This window comes from Lucilia cuprina, chromosome 5 (genome assembly GCF_022045245.1).
Source record: "Lucilia cuprina isolate Lc7/37 chromosome 5, ASM2204524v1, whole genome shotgun sequence".
Taxonomy (NCBI): domain Eukaryota; kingdom Metazoa; phylum Arthropoda; class Insecta; order Diptera; family Calliphoridae; genus Lucilia; species Lucilia cuprina.
Window position 1 is genome coordinate 69433700 of NC_060953.1, and position 24990 is coordinate 69458689.

Genomic DNA, 24990 nt, shown 5'->3' on the forward strand with positions numbered 1-24990 from the left:
AAATACTTTTTTGATACTTTCAATAGTTTTTTCTTTTTCTGTTTTTCTTTTCCTTTTTTCATCTTCTTCATCATCATCGTTTCTTTTACTTCGTATCGATAACTTTGAAACTTAAATACTTTGTTTTTCTTTAATTAAGTATTAATTAAAAAAAATATTATTAAAATTCTAGACCATTTAATATATAAAAAACCATACCGTAATCCAGTTCATAGCAAAATTTGTCTTTAATTTCTTCATTCGTTGTCTCTTCCAGCTTGTCGTTCATTTCATTTATATACTTTTCACTTCAGTTTCGTTTCATTACATTACATCCCTGACATTCCTTTTGTTTTGTCTTCTTTAATTAGATTTTATAATTATTTTCTTTTCTTTGTTGTCTTCTTTGTGGTGGTGAAAATTAATAATGATGCAACAATGGTGCTGGACCATGAGCGTAGACTGGAGCATGTACGGGTGCAGCAACGATCTTAGGTGCGGTCTTATGTACAACGGCATTGAAACCATTGTGGTCATCGGCAGTATAGTCAACGGTACGTACAGAACCATCAGGTTCAACCAAAGAGTATTGGCCCTTGACTACATCACCATCACGCTCCTCTGCTTGTGATTTAATGTCACCGGTATGAGGATCTTTAATGCCATAGTTGAAAGAGTATTTGGGATAGGCCTTAAAATTATAAGAAAACAATTTTTTTAATTGAATATAACAACTACCAAAGATCATGGTTTCAAGTTTTCATATATACCACAGGTTCTGGATGAGCATGCGCTAAGACGGGGCCATGGGCTAGAACGGGGGCAGCATGTAACAATGGTCCATGACCATAGTGACCTAACTCAATAGGAATGGCTTGGGCGGCAACAACAAGTAAAGCAATAGCAATGAAATACTGTTTTGGATAAAAGATTTATATGTATTTCACGAGTATTAGGATTCTTGTAAAGTTGAAAATTAAAATAAATATGGAATAAAAAAAACAAGTAATATTTGCATAAAAATTATTGGGCTCTTTTTACAAAAAAAGTAGTCCTTTTTTTGCCTTAAAAATACCAAGAATTCAATTAATGTTGTAAAAACTATACAAAATTAAAAGGAAAAAAATAAAGGATTTAAATATTTTGGAACCCAATGGCACTATGGTTAAACAAATGGAGAATTTATTTAATTTATATAATGACAATAATTTATATAATGCGCACAATTTTACCTCGCTATTAGAGGTTGGTCCCAAAATACTGTCCCCTTAATTAGCTATAAATATATTTTGCATATATTATTTAGATATTTCAAATTTACATGAAATAAATTTGCAAATGACAGACAATATTTGACCCTTCCGAAAATAATTTTAAATTCCATAACTACATTTTATGACGAAAAGTCTTTTTAACTGGGTTCTTATAAATCTTGAACTTTGCAAAAGAAACAATAGATTAAAGGCCTTATTCATAAACAATATTTTATTTTATAAACGATTTATAAATCCAATTTCGTATGGAAATTTTGTTTTATAAACCTTTTATAAAAATAAAATATTGTTTATGAATAAGGGGTTAAGATTTTTATTTTAGTACTATTAAAAATCGGATGATTTCATATTTCAAAGATTTATATTGCTTTTACCTAAAACACACTGTTGGAAATAAAGAATTAATTTGTGAACTAGAAACAATATGTAAAATAAAAATGTCCTTAATTTCTAAAAATTTAGTTTTTTTACAAAATTGCAATTAGTTTATAATTTTTCTAATTTTAGTATTTTTGTAAATACAAGAAATTCTGAAAAGAATTAGGATTCTGCTTCAGTTTTAAGGCACGAATATTAAAGACAATTTTTCATAAAAAATTAGATCTATAAACCTGTTATAACTTGTTGTGAATAAGGTTGTAAAACTTTTATCATTTTAGTTATATTATTTAAATTTTATTATCAAATAACAATTACACTAATTAAAAGATAAGAAATACTATTTAAATAATTAGTATGAAAATCGTAACAACTATGCAGATATGTTCTGACAGAATATTAAAAATTAACATGTCTTTTAACACAATACAAAACACATACATAGTTTTTCAATAAACACTAGAAATTATTCAGGCTTTAGTTTTTATTTTTTATTAAGTGTTCTTTAAATATTCCACATTTTTCAAAATTCATAGTAATTTTATTTCTTTTAAAATATCTACCTTCATTTTTATACTTTGATTATATTGTTTTTTATTTAAATCACAAAAAAGGACACGCACACACACGAGATCTTTGCGAAAGATTAAAAATCGATTCTCTAGAAACAAAAATATTTAAAAAAAATGTTATGAAAATCGCAGAAATATCAAATGATAAATATTATTTCTTTTTTTAATTTTTTGTTCGTTTTTTTTTTTATTTTAATAACATTAAAATTAATAGATATTTTTTGGTAATTTTAAATATGTAGTACACACCGTTTGCAAGAAAACGTTGAACTGATGACTATTCCAAATGACCAAAACTATTTATATACGTTACAATTGCTATTGCAAACACTGCACTGCACAAATAGCGACTGCAGCTCGAAAACCTTTAAATGAGACAAAGAACGACAACGTATACGAAAACTGCTGCTGCTGCAAAAAAAATCCCCACAGAAACCACCACAACAAATTCAAAGAAACCAAACAAACATTAGTTAAAAGATGCAAACAGATATGAGCTCTCTAACAATGCAACAAAATATTCATACATACTACGTACAATTACATACATGTACTACACTAATATTTATCTATGAGCAAGACTGCAGCATGCCAGCATAAGTGCTTACTAGGTGCATTACTTAGCATAAGTGTTTGTGTGTGCCTGTGATTCCAAGATGCAGTCGTCAATATGGAAAAAAAAAATAAATTTTTACTATTTACCTTTTCAAATACGCCACAAAAACACATGTAGAAGTTTGAAAATAACTTTATATTTTTTTCTGAGAGATTTCTGCTTATGAGACTTTTGAGCCTAAAGAAAACCACGCATGTGCAGCAGCTTCAATGCAGCGTAAACAACAAACCACAACAAAATACTTCACACAATATTCGTATTTTATTTAAGTTTTTTTTATTATTATTTACACATGAAACACACAAAACTGCTAAAGACAGTGGAACTTTAAGTGCAACAAATATAAAGTTATCTTAGCGATATAAATTATAAAGGTAGTAGAAGTGCATACATATATACAAACTTAATTGCTTGGGTTTAGCGTGCTGCCCATTTAATCACCAGGTTTGTTGGAGCATGTTTTTTTTATTTTTAATGTTTTGGAGATTTTAAAGTTTGTAAATTTTATGTTTTATTTTTTTAACACCGGCTTATTATTCTTATTCCCAATATTTTTAAAGATCCGAAGGTTCTGTTTTTTCTTTTCAATTTACAAACGATGGCTCGTTTGAAATAAATTTCTATCAAATATATTCCCATAGAATTGTGATACATAAATAATTCTTAAATGTTGTAAACTCAGATGTCATCCTTTAAACGTTTTTATCAATCAAATCTCAAAACAACAGAATTGTTTTGAGGACCTCGAGTACAATTGATATAAATTCTAATTAATTCAGAATATTTGCTCTAATTCGATGAGAAAAAGTGTAAATTGATACTTAATATATATAATATTTAACATATTCGAGTATAACAGTTCGTTGGTTAGAAACAGTTTGCGCTTCATAAACTAACCTGGTTGTGAACAACAAAAGAACGAAATTAATTAATTTTTTTAATTAATACCTTTGAAGAAAAAGGAGCTCGAGTTAGTTTATCCTAATGAATGCAAAAGACAGCCGAATAAATGTGTATTTGAGAGAAGAAGGATGAGGTTAGTATGATGGTACGTATTTTAAATGGACATACAGAAATAAGGGCAGAGGTAGAGAAAATGAACGTAGTAGTTTATCTTTGTGTGGGTAATATAGTCTTAGAACTCAATATAATAATCTTGATTATTTGAATATTAAGGATTCTATGTATGTAAATTAAGAAAAAAATGTTGTGAGTTATTTAATGTCAGAATTTTACACCTTAATTACCACTGTGTGATATACTCGTGCATATTACTGGCAAAGAAATAATCTATGTCTTTTTCGCTTTTAACTTCAAAGTCTAAAGGTGCGCCTTCGAGAGTTTTTTTTTTTTTTTGGATACAGTATTACATTGCTAGCTTATTTTTTCATGAGATACAGAGCTTATGTTTAGGCGTATTGTTTTAGCTGTTTTTCTTCTATTTAGTATTTGCAATTTAACGTTACATTTGAAGGTGGAGGTAAAGTCGTTGTGCATACAAAAATCAACAAACAAATAAAAAATAAGCCTCCTTCTCAACTACGGGTACAACAAAAAGCCTATGTTTTACTTTTATTGAAATTGTTTTTTCTTTGTTTTACAAAAAGAAAAAAGTGAAAAAATTGGGTTACTAAGTCTTAAAGGTGGAGTTGTTTAAATATATATTTTTTTGTTATTGTCTTGTAAGTATTAAATGGTAACACAATACAAACATTATTACAAAGCAGGCTTATAGGTTTCCTTTCAATTGGCCTGGCTAACTCTAGCTGTGAGTGTTTGTCTTAGTCCAATAATAGCTAAAGTTATTTATCTATACGATGTATTACATACATATATGGAGTTCACAGAACATTTGCGTTCGTTCATTGACTTTCGTTTATTTTAATTTATTTTAGATTGAATTTTTTGCTGTGTGAGTGTTTGGGATTTTTTGCTCAAAGCATTAGTAAGTTTATTTTTAGTTTGTCAAATGTTTTTTGTTTGTGGAGCATTTGACACTTGCATGTATTATAAATTAGACTGAAGTGAATGTAAATGATATGATAAATATCTTTGCCAGTTTTTGTTGAGGGCTAAAGGTTATTTAATTAAAACTGTGTTGAAAAGCGAAAAAATACCAGAACATGGTCAATAGGTTTTTCTGTATGGTTATTTATTGATTTTTATGGATCATTGACTAACAAAGTTTAATTAAATTTTATTAAAAGAATTTTTTTTATAATTCTTCAAAAAAAGAAATATTTATATACATACATATATTAGGGTATAACTTTTATACAATTTTTGAAAGTTTCAAATCAGCCTCATGTGTATAAAAGGAACGTCGAAAAATGATATTAATTTTTCCCGAGCGTTAAAATGTTTCCAAACAAATACTCTAAAATTTTCAATATTTACTCTAACAAAATTTTAAATTTAGTTTTAGAAAACGACCCAAGAAACTGGTTTTCGATCTTAGAAGACTACTGGCTACCACGTAGTGATAGGGCCTTATTTTGGTTATTACCCTAATATATGTAAATGTGGTAAACGAAGGACTTAAGAAGCAAACTTGTATTTTACACAAAATAAACATATTCTCTACATTTGCGTATAATGATAACTAATTTTATTTTTTGACATTTTTAAGAAAACAATATTAATTATTAAAATTTATCTCAACTATCTTAATACAATTTACAAATATTTTTATGAAAAACATAAAAATTTCAATTTAAATTATTTAAAATTAGTTTATTTTTTAACAGCGCTATTAATATGACAACTATTTTAAGAACAATGTAATAAAAAGCCTAACATCATCATATCAAAAGTTTTGATCAAAATTTCAAAAAGTTGTTTTAATAATTATATTTATGACAAACACCTACAATACTTAAGATGGAGGTTAAAAACGCCTGCAAAAATTCAAATAAAAAAACAAAACTTAAACTAAAATTTGCATAAAAAGTTTAACAAGTGAGAATGTCATATTCGGCTGTGCCGAATTCTATATACTCACCATCAAACTTTATGCCATAAAAGGAATACTTCCCTGTAAACTTCAGTGTGATATTTGGAATATGACTTAAAAGACATCGGAGCATAATTCCGATGTCTTTTAAATTAACAAAATATTAATTTTTAAAAATAAAATATTTTTCTTCAATTTTTAAACCATGGGCGTATGAGTAATTTTCTGAATTGGTCTTTATATACGTCAATTATCGACAGTATTTTTATAACCAAAACCAAAACCAAAACTCTTTCCTTAAGGAATCCTTATGGTCCGATCCTAAAAATAATTGGTCATAAGAAACTTCAAAATGTTATTGCTATATTCCTATTTTGTAGGGTCACTTATGGACCGATTCTTAAAAAAAAAATTGATAGAAAGATTTTGGCTCATATGAAACTTATTTACGTCGAATTTCATCGCTATAATTGTACTTCTAAAACAGTAATAATTGTTTAAGCTTCTTTTGGAAGTCCACTTGTATGGAGGCTATTCAAAAACGTAAACCGATATCCCATTTTCAATACCAAATAAACCTTATAAATAAAGAATATTTATGCAAAATTTCAACTGTCTAGCTCCCGTGCGGTCTCTATCGTAATTTCAACAGAGAGACGAACGGTCTTGATCTAGCCATGTCCGTTCGTCTTAGAAATTAATGTAGTCCCAGCATATATACACTTTTGTGGGTCTATGACTAATATTTCGATGTGTTACAAATGGAATAACAAAATCAATATACCCCAACCTTTTTTGATGGTGGGTATAAAAAAAGTCAAGGTTTTAATTAAAAAAAATTTCCTTAGAAGTAGTTTTGATTAAATTTTATTTACTTAATTAATTTAGTTTGTTAAATTTGTTTCCAGTTAAATAAAATTTACAAGAAAATATTAATTTAACATGCAATATATTTCAAAATGTTGTTTTTCTTTTACAGATATGCAAACATGCAACACTATTTTTACAAACACACAAACATTCTCATATGAACATATTCATAAAAACATACAAAAAACACGCATTTGCAATAATAATAATAATGACAAAATAGCACAAATATTTTAAACCCACTCTTAATATAAATAAATATATTTACATATGTATGTAACAAAAACACATACTTACAAATAGTTGTACGCAATTGAGGCCTATAGATATAAATTAAAGTGTTTTTCTACATAAATTACTAGAAAATGGCAAAAACCAAATCATTGAAATAAAAAATAATATCAAAATATGTGATAAATAGAAATATTTTGCACAATTTTTCTTTAGCTGTAATTTAGGTATAATATTTATTGACGCAATTACTTATAATAAAATTAAAAAAAAAACTTGTTCTATTTAACGAGCTTGTAGAATTCCTTTTCTAATAGACAGACTTTTTCTATGACTCATTATTAAGAAAATGTTAATTGATCCTATGACACATTTAATCATATATTATTAATATTAATTGTCATATTTTATAACAACTTTATCATGTTTCTTAGGGCCCACGTAAATGTTTATTGTTCGCTTCTTTTTCTTTCTTAACATTTAAGACATTTAAACGTCAAGCTACGGAAATTAAACACCAGGTGCATAAATCTTCATTATCATCATGCTAGTCATAATTATCATGGTATTGTTTTAGCATGTTATTCTCTTCTATTCCCTCCTTTAAAAAGAAACATTACAAATATTTTATGCCAAATAAGTTTATACAATTAAATAGAATTTGTTTATCTGTGAAATATCTAATAAATGCAAATGCACGCATTTATTCGTGTCGCTATTCTGTTGTCATGGCAGCCAACTAAAGTGACTTGGCGTGACTAAATTGCAGACTTACAGAGTTGAGTGACTGTAATAGCAAAAGCATTCATTGTAATTTTATTTATAGTTTGCTTCTAGTGATTTTATATAAAATAGACATTAAATAATCACTATATTTTTTATTAAACAAAATATTGACAATAAAACATTTTTTGTTAATTAATTATTTAAGATAACGATGGGGAATATGAAATGATATTAGTTAATAAAATACTTAAGATAATTAAAAGATAATTTTTTTAGTTTCGTGACAAATGTTCATGAAGTAATTATTTCTACGGCTATAATATATCAAAAACAAAAGGATAATAATATATAATAGATTAAAGTATAGTCACTCGATTATGACATCCTACAGCAGTTATAAGTTTATAAACAAAAGAATTCATGTTAACAATAGTTTTTCTCAAAGAGGCTTTATATGGAAGGAATATATGGGCCGATCTTCATAAAATTTAGTTAGAAATTAATATTTTGTTTGTCAATTATCAACATTTAAGTCATTTTCTGAAGCTGAAAACTAAGGTCAAATAAAAACCAATTAAAAATCGGTAGGTCCGGTAATGGACCGATTTAAACCACTTCCAATAGCATTCATCATTGGTCTAAAAGAGGTGTATGTGATAGTTTTATCAAATTAATTTTAAAACAACAATTTGATTTCAAAATTACAGATAGGCATATTTAGAGAACTTATCCTAATCGACTTAAAAGGTGATTCTGAACCGATGGATATACATTAATACAATGAATTTCTGAAAATGGAATGCAAACTTTAATTCAAAGGTAATTTCTGGAGAAATTGATTAACTCTAACTTAAGTATTGACATACTATTCTTAGGTGTATTAAAACCAATATAAATACAGTTTTTTGCCCTCCGGAAAAAATGTTATTTAAAATAGAGACTATTGAATAAAGTCCTCCGACGTGTACTTTTATTTTCCAAAACATTAAGTAATAAGGTACATGAAAATATCTTCCTTAAATTCACTACATCAAATACTCCAAATTAACACCACCCACCACTGTGGTTGTAAAACTTAATTAATTCACATTTTTAATAATTGTTGTTTTAACAACAAATTAGTTGTTAAACTTATGCATAAACATAAAGAGGAGATGACTAAGATTTCATGAGGTTCAAGAAGCTAAATTAAAGCGCCATTTGTACATATTATTAATTTGTTAATGTTCACAAATAAGCTCAACTAAAAAAATAAATAAAGTTAAATTAAATAAATTTTGCAACAAATAATAAACGCCCACACACATCTATAATTAAATAAACGATGGGAACTTTAGAGGTGAGTTATAAAACAAAAAAATATAAAAAATATTTTGTTAACAACTTTTAATGTTTGCAGTTATGTTTTTCTTTTTACTTGAGCTTGTTGGCAACAATACAATGAATTGTCACCAGCACAAAATAAAAAGAACAAACTGTGCTGTTTTTGTTTTTTAGAAAAAACTCATGAAAAACAAAACAACATCACGATTTTTTCATTTTGTATATTTTTGCCTTCACTCTAATGGCTGTTGTCCAGACTATTGGGCTTTTAGTTTGTCTACGATTGTCACAGAGCATTTTTACGGTCCATGCTCTAAGATCTGTTAGTGTTTGATGCTTAAGTCGGTTTTTCTTACTGGCTGTCTGTCCATCCGTTTATCTGTCTATTTTTGCTCTTTCGTTGAAGTTTAACAAAAACATGCCGCTTATGGTTTTGTTACCTATTTTTGTCTAGTTTTCTTATTGTATGTGTCCAACAAATACAACAAATAATACACAGTTAGTTTTTTTTTTCTATTTTAATTCAGCTTTTCTTGATATTTGAGTTGTTATTTTTTCAGCTTTTTTCGTTTTATTATGCAATTGTTGCCTTGTTGTTATTGTTGCTGGTGCTGCTGTAGTTTGGCAGTTATTGCAGTTGTTGATTTTATAGCTATAGAAAATTATTGGAAAATTATGTTTATTTTTTTTTTTTTTTTGTATTTTGGTCCGAGTTTTATTGTATTTAGGTTACAAATGCCAATGGTGTCTCTTAAATGTGATTTTCATTGTATGATTTTAAAATTTTTTTTTAAGACATGCAAATACGAAGGTGTTCGTAATGGTTGTTTTAATTAAAACTCTAATAAATTTAAATAAATGACTTGAACGAAACGGAATATGTATATGATAGAAGGAGTCACTCGTTGTTTTGTGAGTACTTAAAACGAAAGACTTAAGACACAGCATAATACAGTTAAAACAAGAAAAATATTATTTAAACAAATTTTAATGTCACTAATAATTTTTAATATCTTCATTAGTGGACATATATAATAATGTATAAGAAAAAACAAAAGACTTAAGGCACATACTTTATAGCAATATAAATTTATACATAAATGCATGAGAATGTTTATTAAACCTATAAATTTTTACATAATTTTATGCTTATAAAGGCAATTTATATTTACTTTTCAAACTTATTTATTTACTTATTAATCCAGCAGAACAGTAATTTTTTAGTCAAACTAATTATTGAGTCGTATTAACAATTTAATAATTTTATAAATTAAATATAAAACATTTCATTAAATTTCTACAAACTCATATTTCATAATTATTTTTTATATTTAGTGTTTTTCTTTATTCCTACTGTTCACTGCCCACTTTAAATACTTTTTTGAGAAAGATAAATGTGTTGCATTATATTTCTAGTGGCTAATATCCGTTTCACTTGTCCATTCAATTGTCACAATAATCACGTTCCACCATGCATCACGCTGTTTGTTCTAGTGGCATTTGATATAGAAATACTTATATAGACGGACAGACATACAAAACTAAAACCAAACGTTGCCAATCAATATTTTACGCATGAGAAATATGGTGCAATCCATAGAAAGAAAAAAATAATATCTTGTAAAAAATGTTAAGAAAAAAATTTAACTTTTTATACTTAAATATATTTTTGTTATAAAAAATTTAAAATTTTTGTGAGAATAAGTTTGTGCACGGAAAAATAAGTATTTGTAAAAATGAATTGTTTGTAAAGTATTTCACCTTGTGTTGAAAATATTTTCATAAACAATTTATAGAGAGGTGATTTAAAGAAATTTACAAAATAACCCCCTTTTTATAGTGGTTGAAAACCCATTTTATCTAAATCCAAAAAAAAAATTATTAATTAATTTAAAATTTTTTCGTGTTTCACAAACTTTATTCTGAACTATTTTGTATTAAGGCTTCTTCTACAAAATCTTGTAATGCAAACAGCTTTTTAGAAAAAGAAACAAATGTTTTGTTATTCACACATATAATAATTAATAATAATTAATCTAATTTACGATTAAATTTAAATTTTTAATCTCTTGTTTCAAGTTCTCATAAACATATGGAATTACCCATTCCCACCACCATCAGCCACCGTAAATAGAGCATTTTTTAACAAAAACGTTATTTATTATTTGACAGAACAATCAAAAAAGATTTAAAGATAATTGTTATAAATACAAACGACTATGCGAGTTTAGATTTTTTTCTTAGATTTCAAATGTTTGTTTGCATAAAGCACTTGAGAAAAATAATTTATTTTTATAAATTTCAATTAAAAATATTTTAAAATGCAAAAATAACTAAGTGGCAAATATAGTAGACTAAAGTATTAACAAATAATAATAATATATATGAGTTTTGAGAGACAAAAAAAAACTACTGAAAATTTATGAGTACCCAGACAAATGTATGATTTATGTGCTTAAATTAATAGAATTTTGGCCCAAAGTAACGTTTGAAGTTAAATTCTTTTAGTTGGTTCAAATTATATTAAATAAAAAACATTTATAAAATTAAAATGCATGTATTGTTCTGAATAGTTTTTTGATTAAAAATTCTAGAAAATTTAGAGGAATTTAACCATGACATAACAATGGTTTATAAAAAAAGCATGACGGTGATAAATTTTTTTAATAATGTGTTTTGCAAGAACTTTTTTATTTTTATTAAACAAATTTTTAAGGAATAAATCCTTGATATAAAATGTATTATTAAATTAAAAAAATTAAAATAAAAACTTCAACTGTTGGTTGAAGTTTAATTTTCAAAAATTTTAAAATTCATATTATTTGTAAATTTTGCTATACATATGCCTATTTGGCCTGTTTAGCATCGCTTTTGTTTAAAAAATCATTTAAGTCAATTTTCATTAATTTTCTTTTAAACTCTAAGTGAAAAACTGGTAATATTATTTGTTTGACTTTTTAATATGTATATTAGGCCGACTCACTTAATATGGAGCTTAAGTTGATATTCTTAAAATATACAGTGTTATACGTGACACTCTTAAGTTGCTTAAATAAATAAACAATAAAAAAAAATAAGGTTAGGTTGAATCATCGTCTGAGGACGACCTTCTTGCCTTTAGTCAAGAGACGTTGGTTGGACACATAGCACTCTCCTATCCTCAAATAGTTCGACAATTCCTCCTCAATCCGACACCAGAAAAATAGCACACATGCTAGAGATGGGGTTAAGTCTTAATAGAGACCTCCTGCTAGAGTTTGGTTACCAAAGATGACATTCGAAGCATCCATGATGTTGGAATACCTTTAAAAGCCGAAATTATATACATATGAATGAAGGGGCTATTATCCGCACGGAACAACACCAAAACTTTTTTTGAATTTGGTCAAATTCACTAACAGTCATCCCAGATCTTAACTTAGAGTCAGTCTAATGTATATAATATAAGTGCTTGTATACGTAAACATCAATAAAGACTGAAAATAATTTAATAAAATTTAAAACAAAATTGCAAACTAAAATTAGGGAGGGATTTGATTACATAAATCCTGTTCATGTCTTAAGTATTACATTTCAGAAATTTCATATACATTTTAAGTGTTTCATTTTAGTTTGTATCTCCCCATATTGTGGTGATATAACGCACATTTATTTTCAAGAAAGAAAAAATTTTTAAATTGTTATCAAAAACTAATTTGTTAGCATTAGTAACACATATTCATATTCTAATTTATATGTTCGTAGCAAAATAAACAGCCAATATTCCTTAATATGACACGCAGTAAAACTAGATTAAATAACTAAGATACAAACATGTATCGAAAGTATTAAAAATTTATTTTTGTTGCATGCATGTACGAGTTGCAAGAAGGATTTGTAAGTGAAAGGTTTTTATGTAAATCACACACGTAGTGTTAAATTTGATGTGGTGTTATAGTTACACTATATTTATGTGCAAGTTTTCAATTAAATACTTTTTTTATTTTTAGTTTTGTTACAACATAAACGTTGCAATACATATAACCAAATGTTGAAACAAACAACATTAGTAAAAATAGATTTTAAAGCAATAGTCACGAATTCAGAACACATTTTTTATATAGTGTAGAATAAACTAAAATTTAAATTAAATTTACTAATTAATCTGTGATTCTTTATCAAATCTATTTTTTGTTTCTGTACTCGACAATTGTAGTTTTTCCACTTAAACAAAATTGATGGAATTTTTATTTTATGTTCTGTTTTAGATATGCTCCTGATATTTTGATTTAAATGTGTATTTTGTATTTTGTTACAATATTTCCTTATTTAATTTATTTGCAATGTTGGTATGTTTTCAGAACTTATAATAATGATCTATTTTATAACATATCTATAACTATAGATGTTTGTTTTCTCAAAAATTCTTTTTCATTGGACTGTGATAAAAGCAATAATTAACGTCATTTACAATATTTTAAACGGAATTAAAAAAAAATATTTTAATTTGTTGTAATTGTTAAAATATTTCAAGTACAAAAATATTTTTATTTTACATTTGTAATATTTAAAACATTAATGTTAAGTTTCTTAAAATATTTTTATTAGAGGAAACAGTATTTTATATTGGTAGTATCGATAATGAAAAGTCAACCTCATGCACTATTGTATCTCACAAATATTTTTATCGATAATTCTAAACATTACACAGGCCGACAAAAATTTATAAAATATTAAAAAAACGTGAGACCAAGTTATACTTTTTTAAAAGATTGACACGATATCTTAAATTGCAAATTCAGCACAACTCAATCTTTAGAAAAGTATACGTTGATCTCTGGGTTAAAAATTTGTTGGTCTGTGTTAATGACATCATTATTATAATCTGTCGATTACATAGTGTTGACCTTTTACCAAAGACAAAAAATATACAACTACATATAAATGAATCTTAATATTATAATAGTAATTATATTTTAACTATAATTTTCAGCTTTGATATTCAAGAATTTTTAAAGGTTTCCAATAAAAACTTCGTTTGTTGATAAGTTATAAAATGCTTCTGCTGACAGTTTCTGGCTCCACACAAATGGAAAACACTTTACAAATTTTTAGATTCTTTCGATATTACTTATTTATGGCGTAACCATTGCCTCATGCTGATACTGAGAATACTGGATCACTAGGGTTTATGAGATCAACCGGGCAGCCAAATATAGATTTTAGTAACTGACTTATAAATGTATGAATTAATTTCTATAAAAATAAACTTTAAATTTATATAAATGAGTTTATTTAAAGTACATTTTTAATTTAAGTGCAAATTTAGGTATTTAGAATAGAAATATAAACAATTATATTTCAGAATATATTAACAAGTTAACAAGGTTTAATATCTTTATTTTTTCCACCGGCAACAAACAACTTAACATGTTTAAATAAACCCATCCAATGTTTCTACATATACATATATGAAGTTTTAAATAATAATAAGTTTTATTTTTGACATATTTGAAAGATTTAAATTATGAAACAGCGTAATCAGTCCTTGTTAAAAAAAAAGAAATTACTTTTAATTTTATGTGTAATATTACGTATGATTAATATTAAATATATGTATATTTTATTAATATCACTCATACGTTGATAATATGTATAATAATAATTAATTGATGGAAATATAGATAGATACCTGCACCAAGGTAAAAAAAATATCGTGGAGATACAATCCACCAAGAAAATTAAATTTTTAAGTTTAAATAAAACTCTTAATTAATTTCATAAATGCTATCAACGGTCAAAATGCACTGTAAATAAATTTAAATTATTTTATAATTATAATTTATACATGAAATTAAGCAAATATACAAAATTGAAACTTACCTTTATTTAAAAAGCAAATATACCATTACATATTTGACCAGTGATGTATTTATGAAGAAGAAAAGTTCTAACTTTAATGTTAATGCAGATACTTTTCTGATTCTAACGATTATTTATTAAATATGGGGTTTTCATTTATATAATTTTTTATATTTATGTTACTGAATAATTTCTAATGAATACTGCTAAAAAGATGTTTATAATTCTGTAAAAATCGGCGAAGCACAGAAAATTAATTATTGAAATAATGTACATAGAAAATATTACCAAACCCATATTTAAAAGAAACTATTTTGACAAAAATTAAGAAAAAAAACTTATATTAGTTTAAAGAAATATCCAAGTTGCCCAAAAATAAAAATTTTAGCGAATTAATAAATATAACTGTAATATGCCGTATTAAAGCAAACCATGGTTTGCTATTTCTTAATAACTAGAAGTTTGAATGAATACAAACACCATCCTTACTCCAGTTTATATATAAATCTTAAATTGAATAGAAATTGTAAATACTTACATTTTTATATAAAAACAAAATCTAATAAAAAGAAATTCAGCATTGCAATTTAGTATAAATATTACTAAAACATTTAGTTAATACGTATCTTCGAATAAAGTGTTTATTTTAGTAAAACAAAACGAAAAACTTAAGACACATACTTGCTGGTTTTTCATTTACACTCTCCTTCTTTAACTCAATGGTTTACTCATATCAAAGTTATATAACAATGAAAAAGCAAAAACTAGGCCATTTACTCCCAAACTTATCTGCTACAAATTACCACATGCTGGTTCGTTTCTTTCGATGAAGAAGGAAAAACAAACAACCGAAAACAACAGCAATACCATGGATGACGTGAAAATGGATCAAAACTAAATCAACAACAAGTTGCTGCCTGTCGGTCTGACCGGCCGTCCACCTAGCTCTAACCGAACAATGTCTCTGCACAGTGTGAATTGGTCAGATACACTCTCTATTGAGTGAGAGGTGGATAAACACAAAAACTTGCAATCTGTTTGTTATGTGAAAGTGTCCGTCTGTTCATTCATTCATACGAATGTCTGTCGATTTGTTTTTCTATTTGTATGTGATTCATATAATGAACATGTTTTTTCAACAATCTTAACAATTGTAGGCAGTTGTAAAGTTGTGGTTATATGTTGAATAAAAAGAAATACTAAAAGCTTTAAAGTCATTTTTAAATATGGGTCAATAAATTTAAGAAAAAACGCAAACAAACAATTACAAATTTAATAAAAAAACACCAAATAGTTGAAAAATTTAAAACAATAACACATTTCTTTATAAAAATTATATTAAATTCCTACTCAACAATAGTTGCAATTATTTAAACTAAAATATTTACTTTTAATGTTTTCATTAAGTATAACAATAATTTTAAATCAATACGTACAAGAATTTTGTATTTTCAACAAAATTTCAGAGACTTTAAAAATATGTGCAGAATATGTGGGCTATTTTTGCAGCCTTAAGAAAATACCTTCACTTTTATGATACTCTACTACAAAAGATATCTATAATACGTTTGGTTTATCAAGTATTAAAAATAATAACATTTAAATTTATTTAAAGTCTTAAATTTAATAAAACCCTGTGCACCCTGTATATGAAATAGTACTAGTCATAGAAAAACATCTCCTTCTTATAGAAAATTCAAAAATTACCTTTTGAAGAACGAAAAACTAGCGAAACAGTCCCATTTGATAGGATCTCATTTACTCCTGCACCTACATGCAATTTTATGTGTCTATATTCAAAATTATAAAATTTTCGAAGAATTGTCTAATCAGTGGTTATCTCAGATTATTTGTGGGCCGAATTCGCTGATTTTAAATATCGTTTTTTCCGTACGCATGTCTTATAAAATTATTAAATTACAAACGGAATGAAAAACTTTTATATAACCCTCTAACGATGGTGAAGAGTATACAATAACAATTGTAAATATGCCCATTTTAATAATTTATTCACCAATTTAACGGTCTGTATATCGGACCAATCATCCACCCACTTGAGACAATTGGTGGTCTTTTCCAAAAACACGTACTAATATTGTTGCTATTGTTGTTTTCCCCTTTTTTATTTACAACGAATTTAATTTATAGCACATTTGTTTAAATGGCTAAACATTATTAAATCGCACAATATTTTTGTGTAAATAGTAATTATTTGTATGGATTATACGAATAGACAGTTAAACTTACAACGATTACATAATCTTTTTTTCTTTTAGTTAATAAAAAGTAAGTAAATAAATACAAAAAAGAAGTGTAAACGCTTTAGGCTATTTATCGTTCAAATAAATACTAAAGATACAACTATAACTTTTTTCACTTTTTCTTATACTTAGTACTAATACTACTACTCGTAATACAAAAACCTAAATGTAGACTTTTAAGTCAGTCTCTAATATTTGACTTAAATGTGGTTAAAATATACTGTAACTTGAAAGTTGATTACGATTAGAGCTGAGCTAGATGGAAAAATTGTTCAGAAGTAAATAAGATTTATTGTAAATTTAAATGAATTTCTTTTATAAATTGTGTTAAATTAAATTAATATTATTTACTCTTAACTTGTAATATTTATTTACAAATTTATCACATGATTGGCATAAATAATTTACAATTTTGACAACTGTAATTTTGGTGTTGCAAATTTTTTTTAATACCAGAGTCGGAACTTATTAATTTAATAATAAAAACCTTATATGTTGTCATTTTTTATTTCTTTACCTGCAATTGTTGTTGGCATACTTTGGCAAATTTGTTATTGAGACAAGATAAATTTCAAATGATTATGAAGAAGAATTATAACTTCTTATTATTTTAATAATAAAAACCTTATATGTTGTCATTTTTTATTTCTTTACCTGCAATTGTTGTTGGCATACTTTGGCAAATTTGTTATTGAGACAAGATAAATTTCAAATGATTATGAAGAAGAATTATAACAATTTAGACACACCAAAATAACTATGAATTTCGATACAATTATTTGACTTCTCATAGATCCCAATACTGAAACTAACTAAACATTTTAACTACTGTTACATAACAAAGCAAATAAATATTCCTGCAAACTACATACTTATAACGTCGAAATCTTCTTAGAGTGAATCACTTACATGCTCACTAACATACATTAAATACTCCTAAAGACTTAATAAATGCATAATATATCCCAAAAACAAAAACACCTTGCCACAAAATACTTGTACTAGCAACATTTGAAAATCATGCGTTAAGACAACAAGAAAAATGCCCAAACTAACAACAACTAGCATCAAATTCATATACATATGTTGTACATGAATATATGCAACAAACAATACAAAATAAAAAATAAAAAAAAACAAAGGAACATATAATATTAAGAAACCCAACAACAGAAATGTTATGTTGCAAACATTACCAAGACCCTGTTAAAGGTTAAAGCATCAAGAAAATTTCATACTCATGAATATTCAAATATTTACATACTCTTTAACGTAAACGAGTACATGCCCTGTCGTCGAATAATTACATTCAGTTCTTAAGACTTAACCCTAATCTATCAAATTAACTCTAACAAGTCAATTTAGAATCAGTTGATATTTTTTTACTAAACTCATACAAAAACCGCCTTCAGAACTGCTGGGTAATCTTACAACCATAAATAAACACATTTTTATACACTTATCTTATGTTTGGGGATACTTCATTCTCAAGTACAAACTTGAAAATAGAGGAAAAAAAACATAAAGTATGCAACTAATGCGAGCCAATTGCATATAAATGATTTGAAATTGCAATGTATTCTGTATAGTAGTGGATAAATTTATAGTATTTAAAAAAAAAAATAAAAAAAACTTATATAAAGAAAAATCGTTTAGAATGTACAAACTTACATATATGTTGAGAAACATAATTATTCTATAATTTTTAACAACACTATAACAAAATAATCCACAAACGCCATCAGCTAGCACTATAAAACACAATAATTGAAACAGCTGCTATTCCTTTAGCAACTTACAACAACAGTATATTTAAATATTTTGTGTGAATTTTTTTTACTAGCTCTACCCAGTGTGCTTCGTCACCATCAACTTTTGTTGTCTGCGATGGGTAGTCATCTTTACGTGATGTAGGTGCTAAAGTATTTATCTGTAAAGATATTTTAAAGGGAATGGCCAGCACAAGTTGGCTATTCCTGGTAGGGTCACCCATTCCAGACAGGTCTACATATTCTAATAGCGTCTGCTTTCCTTTGGGGCGGCTAGAGAGGGTTAGTTCGGGAAAGCATGTCCGGCTGGTTCAAATCCCAACTATATCCTTGAATGTGTGAAGACAACAGTTTAACTTACCAGACAGTATGTTATAAATGTAATCTGTCTCTATAACAAGCAATGGAAAAAAAGAAGTCATGTCCCGCGTACCTAGTAAGAAGTTTCATAGTCCCACTCCCACAGCTTCGGTAATGGATGTGGAAATTCGAATGCGCTAGGCTAGTTTGCAAACTACCGGCATCTCAGGAGGTTAGTCTGGGTCATGCAGATAAATGCACAGCGTTGCTGCTCATGTCTGTCATTTCACTACTGGATGAGATATGAGATGTATCTAACTTTAGGATATACTTCGACTTTGATCCTTTGCTAAATTACCATTGGCACCCACGGCCCCCGAAAAGATCTTAGAGATCCTAAAGTACTGTAATCCTCAGTTTGGAAAGTTGTAAGGATTTCAGAGGCTAAGTGACCATCAACACACATGATCAACGACCTAAATAAGGAATCCTTTTAACCGCTGCGATAAACAAGTAGGAAGCTCTAATGCGATTCCAAGAGCGATTCCTCTCCGAAACAAAAATATGATAAATAAACCGTGCAACCAATAGGTGGCAGGCTATACAGCATTATCATTTTGAAGAAGCTCTCAAGTATTCGTCAGGATCGGGACTGTAACATAATGACTATGAGATGATGTATGTAAAAAGTTCAGATATAGTAAGATCCTGTATTCTGGCCAAAAGCTATCTGGTCTGTTAAGCTTTCGAAGGGAAAATATAAAAATCGACTGGTTTAGTGAAAGTAGTGAGTAGTTCCTTAATGGACTCCTATGACCACTAGTGATCACTAACTTTTATTAAAAAAATTTTATTTCTATACAAACAAACAGTCATACATATGTATGCACATTATACATTATACAGATTTGGTGTTATTTAACTTCTTTAGATGGTATTGATCTTTTTGGCCTGCAACGTCGTCATCATTTTCAATTGATAACATCTTTTCTTTACAAAATTATAAAAATTCTTTTAAACACACAAATAATTAATTTTGTAGTTTTCGATTGAAGTACATTTTCAATAAAATAAAAATATAGAGTATTAAAATATAAAACTTTCTATACATATTTTATTTCAAAAATATTGGACTCATAACACTTTAAAATTTAACTGTAAAAATGTAAAAGAAATATAAAAACTGAATAAATTTTTATTTCAGGCTCGAGTTCAACTCCTAACTGGAGCAGGAAAATTTTTCAAATAGTAAATGACTTTAAATTTTTTTATTCTCAAATGTTACAAAAATATCATTTCGAATGAAACCGACTTAATTTCAATTTAAGATTGATTTGTGTTTTAGAATTGTGATTAGATATTGATAAAAATTATTTACTAATCAAGTTGCAATGGTAAATAAGTATATGGGTCTTAGTAAAATGGGATTAAAAGCATTTTCACAAATCAATGTTAATGATATTGCAAATTATTCATAAATTTTGATTCATTAAAATAATTTGAAATAAATTTAAAAATTGTCTAGCGAAAAACTCATTATTAACCGGAAATAATGTGCACATTTTCCAATTGAATTTGTGGTGTTTCTAAACAATTTTCTAATACATATTTAACACATTTAACCATATTGTAGAAGTAGAAAAATATACCATGCCAATGTCTTACATTTAACAGTTTTCTATGACAAATAAGAAGCAACAATGTGATGAACATCATCATCATTCAAGTGTAAAATTGTTTTGCAATTATTCATGATACATATTTTCAGTGTTTTTTTTTTTTTTTTTTTTTGTTTGGAATGCGGTTTCCGTGAATTTATGAAATTATGTTTTCAAGATGCAAATAAATCTTATAAATAAACGAGAAGTGTCGCAAATGATATTTAGTTTAACAATTGTTTAACAAACAAAATCAACACCGGTATTGCGATATTGAATTCCGAATTATTCGTTGCTTTGTTTTCTTTTTTGTGCAATTAATATAAACTGCATTTCATTTTTTGCATTACCTAAACAAAACTAAAAACAACATCATTGTCTTAATAAGAAACTCATATAAAAAATAAAAAAATGTTAATTAAAAAATATAAACGTTTAACTAAAATATTAAACAACCAACATGATCAATCTCATATTTTGTTTAGTCACCACAAGAAACAACTACTTGAAGAGCCTTATCTGCGGCTTGGTTCAACATCGTATTCATTCATAACGGTTTTAGGTGTCATGTCAATGTTGCTGCTGTTGTTACCATTACGTTGCATCGATGCCGTCGGTTATTCGTATACACGTTTTGTTGGACCCGTTGCTGGTCCCGAGCATAAAATCTATGTAAACGATGCCAACGTTGCTGCAAATGGCAAAACTCATCACCATGGCGGTGTACCACGTCTAGATTATGTTGCAAAAGCGGAATACAATTTTGCGTATGGCGTGGAAGATGCTGACGCTCATATTTTGCACAATCGTAATGAAATGCGTGATGGTGATGCTGTTAAGGGGGTTTATAGGTGAGTTATCAGTGTTGTTTTGAAGTTGTACATTGAATCTACATTAGTAAGAAAAAACGGAAGCTTCAAATTATTGATTGACAGGAATTGAGGGGAAGTTAAGTGTAAAAAATATTGAAAAATATCAATAACAGATTTATGTTTTGGTTAAATGGAATACATATAATATGATATGATAACTATGTATGAAAATATGTAAAATTTTTTTAGAAAGCATTAAGTACGGCGAAAGACGATCTTCATTAACAACTTATTTATCTTATTTCAAGCAAAATAAACTTATAAATACCCTATACCTATAGTATAATAGCTCCAACATGAAATTAGTTTCGTAACTGGTTCTGTGGTTAGATAAAGATATTAGAATGAATTCTATCATTTTAAAATCGATTAAAAATAAATAACAGTATATAACAGTATAGAAAACGTATTTAGTTGATTTGTTAAATAAGAAAATTTAGAGCACCACAATATTTTAAATCTCAATAAAATTAATAAACTTTAATAGGCAGAATCCATATTAAAACGGACAGAAAATAGCAATTTTCGAATTTACCGATTTTAATGAAATTTCCATCACATTTAAGGTTTGAAAGTTTTCCTCAAATCAATGACTTTTTGATCGGAATACCATTTCCGCAGAAATGGTATAAAAGTATTAACATATTATTGCCCATAACTTTTAAATTCCTCTTAGTACAGGATAATTTTTGAATTCGTGTTAAAGCTAAAGATATTGTCTTTAAAACCTTGTAAATAAAATATTTTACATCCAAAAGGTTAAAATTCAATTTACATAATTTATAATTCAATGTCAAATAGGTCAGGCAGCAATTTGTTAAATATTATAAAAATTATATGGTATGAGGATACCTTCTTCAATAGAGACTCATGTAGTTCAGAAATTATTAACGAAAACATAATTTAAAATAAGGTTTTTATACAAAATCTTATGAAAAATTAAATAAACAAATAAAATATAGAGTGGAATCAATTTCAATTTATATGAAAAATGCTATTTATCTTTGTCCATATTTTTATATTTAAAAAATCGAAATTTATCATTTAACAGCCTAATTGACCCTGATGGTGCATTGCGTGTGGTCAAATATACAGCCGATGATATTAATGGTTTTCAAGCCGAAGTCATACGTAATGGAGTCTCATCATTACATGGTCAACTGCAACATGATTACAAACGAGCACCACCTTCAGAGATCATCAACAACAACTATTACAAGCCAGATCGTGAACAATATCATTATCCGCAATCTCAAACGCATTTGAAAGCAGACACCAGCCACAAATATTATCCATCATCTAATATTTATTCACCAAATTTGGAACAACTGCCGCAAATAAATCATGAGCAATATAATCCGCACAAACATTATCAACCACCTCCACAGCCACCTATTATTTATCATTTCAACAACAACAACAATGACGACGATGATAATGATGATGATAGTGGCAGTGATTATCGTGATGAACCGAAACCACAATATGAAGTGCATGAAAAACCCAATAATTATTATAATGATAAACAAGAAGATGATGATGTTCATTATGATGAAAATGGCCATGGCCATAAATCAAACAATGATGACAATGTGGTTGATTACAAAAAGAAAAAACAACATCCTAAGGAAGAAGATGATGATGACGACGATGACTACGATGACGAGGATGAGTCGGAGGAATTGGAAGAGTATGATGAAACAGTTCATAATGCTCACAATAGTAATGAAAGTGATGAATATTATTAAGCTATATAAATGTAATTTTACAATTAATATTAATTAAATAATCATTAATTATTGCAACCAATTATGATTAAATTAAGTAAAATTTAAAACTTTTTTTAGAAAAAACTCGAAGAAAAATTAAGCAATATTATTTATTAAACCAGTTTCATTATATTCACACTTTACTAGTTTACACCATCAACAGACTTAGTCTGTTACAAGTTTTATTTTTTTTTTTTTGCAAAGAAAATGAAAAATATGTCGTTATTTACGTTTTTCCAAGTGAAATGTAAAATTTGAAGCTGTAACGTTCGACAGTCATAAACTAAGTTGCCTTTACAAAGTATCCATTCATTCATTTTGGCCACTTGGCCAGAGAGATACTTAACCAGCTTGTCTATCTGTTTGTTAGTCGGTCTCTTATTTATTCGACCAGTCAGTCAGTTATTCAGTGGTTTTTGTTATTTTTCTAGTTATACAGTTTGTCTGTCATTGATTACATGAATTCCTTAGACTGTTTTTTTTCATTTCGCTGCTGTTGAAATAATAATAATTGTATTCATATGTGACTATTGCTGCCGTTTTATTATTATGATATTTAAGTTGTTATTACCCTATTTTAGGCAATATTATATAAATAGTTAATATTAAATAGTAGTTCGAATGTAATTTTTTAAATATGTATATAACTTCGAATTTTATGTACATTTTAAAACCAAAATCTGCTGTAGTTCCTTAAAAATACTTTCAGTTTAAAAGATGGTTATAATCTGTGATGATTCATACTTGGCATTGAATTTTGTATTTTTTTTTTTTTTTTTTTTTTTTTGTAGAAAATGTTATATAATCTCTAGTTTCTTTAAAATGCGTCAAATCTTGAAAATATTGAAAATCGAAGACTGTTAAAATTCTTGCTACTAAGAAGTTTCTTTACAAAACGGTATCAACGGTATCAAAACGGTATCTTTACAATGGTATCAAACCGATGTAGTGGAAACAAAAGACTTAAGATGTAAACTTTATATTATATGAACATCTTGATAGAATGTTTTTCCATACTAAAAGTAAGATATTGTTGAAAATTGAAGTGTGCACTCTAAGATAATGCAAACTTGATTAATTCTCTAGAGTATCACCAAAAAGTGTAACCAAATGACCACCTAAAAGGAAACCTACCAACCATCTAAAATAACACTACACATAAATACAACAATATCCAAACACACATCGATAAAATGTATATATTATCTCTGTCATTTTTTGTCGGTATTATTGTTATTTTTTGTATTTATCTCCCCTTGTAGCATGCAGCAGTAGCAACTAAATATTATTAGTAAAACATTTTTTTAAGTTTATGCTTTAAAACCTAAAGAAAACTGTTTAATATTTAGTCGTAGAAAAAAAAACAAAATTATACAAAAATTCACATAAATAAATATAAAAATCAAAAAATAAAAAAATTCAAACAAAATTAGGTCAGTAGAAGAAACAGTCAATAACCAGACCAGACCATTGAAATAGACAACTTTTTATTAATTGACAGTTTAATCTAGTTTTGATTTTTTTCTTGGCGCTTTTTTGCTGGTGCAACTAAAGCATTTTTTATAATTTGATCGATAGTTAGTTATGCGATTTTAATA

General features: G+C 27.1%; 2 protein-coding genes and 1 long non-coding RNA gene across 4 annotated transcripts in view; 1 reads left to right on the forward strand and 2 right to left on the reverse strand.

The window, feature by feature from the left end:
* The window catches only part of LOC124419910 (probable inactive serine/threonine-protein kinase scy1), a 47953-nt gene extending 24501 nt beyond the window's left edge, over positions 1 to 23452 (forward strand). The window contains exons 2-3 of one of the 2 annotated variants that reach the window (XM_046950908.1): positions 21237 to 21602; positions 22675 to 23452. In XM_046950908.1, coding sequence (XP_046806864.1) covers positions 21237 to 21602; positions 22675 to 23371 — 1063 coding nt within the window. In that variant the 3' untranslated portion in view covers positions 23372 to 23452. Of the gene's footprint in view, positions 1 to 20969; positions 21603 to 22674 lie in introns of those variants that run through there. The other variant, XM_046950907.1, reaches the window with a different exon arrangement.
* Positions 64 to 2498, reverse strand: LOC111687830 (cuticle protein 8). Its single transcript, XM_023450309.2, has 4 exons — positions 2453 to 2498; positions 2195 to 2292; positions 750 to 893; positions 64 to 670 (listed from the first exon to the last, which is right to left on the reverse strand). Exons 2-4 carry the CDS (start codon positions 2198 to 2200, stop codon positions 401 to 403), a joined length of 420 nt encoding a protein of 139 aa, XP_023306077.1. The 5' UTR covers positions 2201 to 2292; positions 2453 to 2498; the 3' UTR covers positions 64 to 400.
* LOC124419911 lies at positions 13483 to 15783 on the reverse strand. The gene is made up of 2 exons (XR_006940894.1): positions 14785 to 15783; positions 13483 to 14708 (listed from the first exon to the last, which is right to left on the reverse strand). It is a non-coding gene; the product is annotated as an uncharacterized LOC124419911 (long non-coding RNA).
* Positions 23453 to 24990: the final 1538 nt, after the last annotated feature.

What these genes read in the sequence shown, in the direction of transcription:
- LOC111687830 (XM_023450309.2), bottom strand. An exon ending in ATGCTCATCCAGAACCTGTG is followed by an intron (nt 671 to 749) that starts GTATATATGAAA and finishes TATAATTTTAAG; the next exon opens with GCCTATCCCAAATACTCTTT.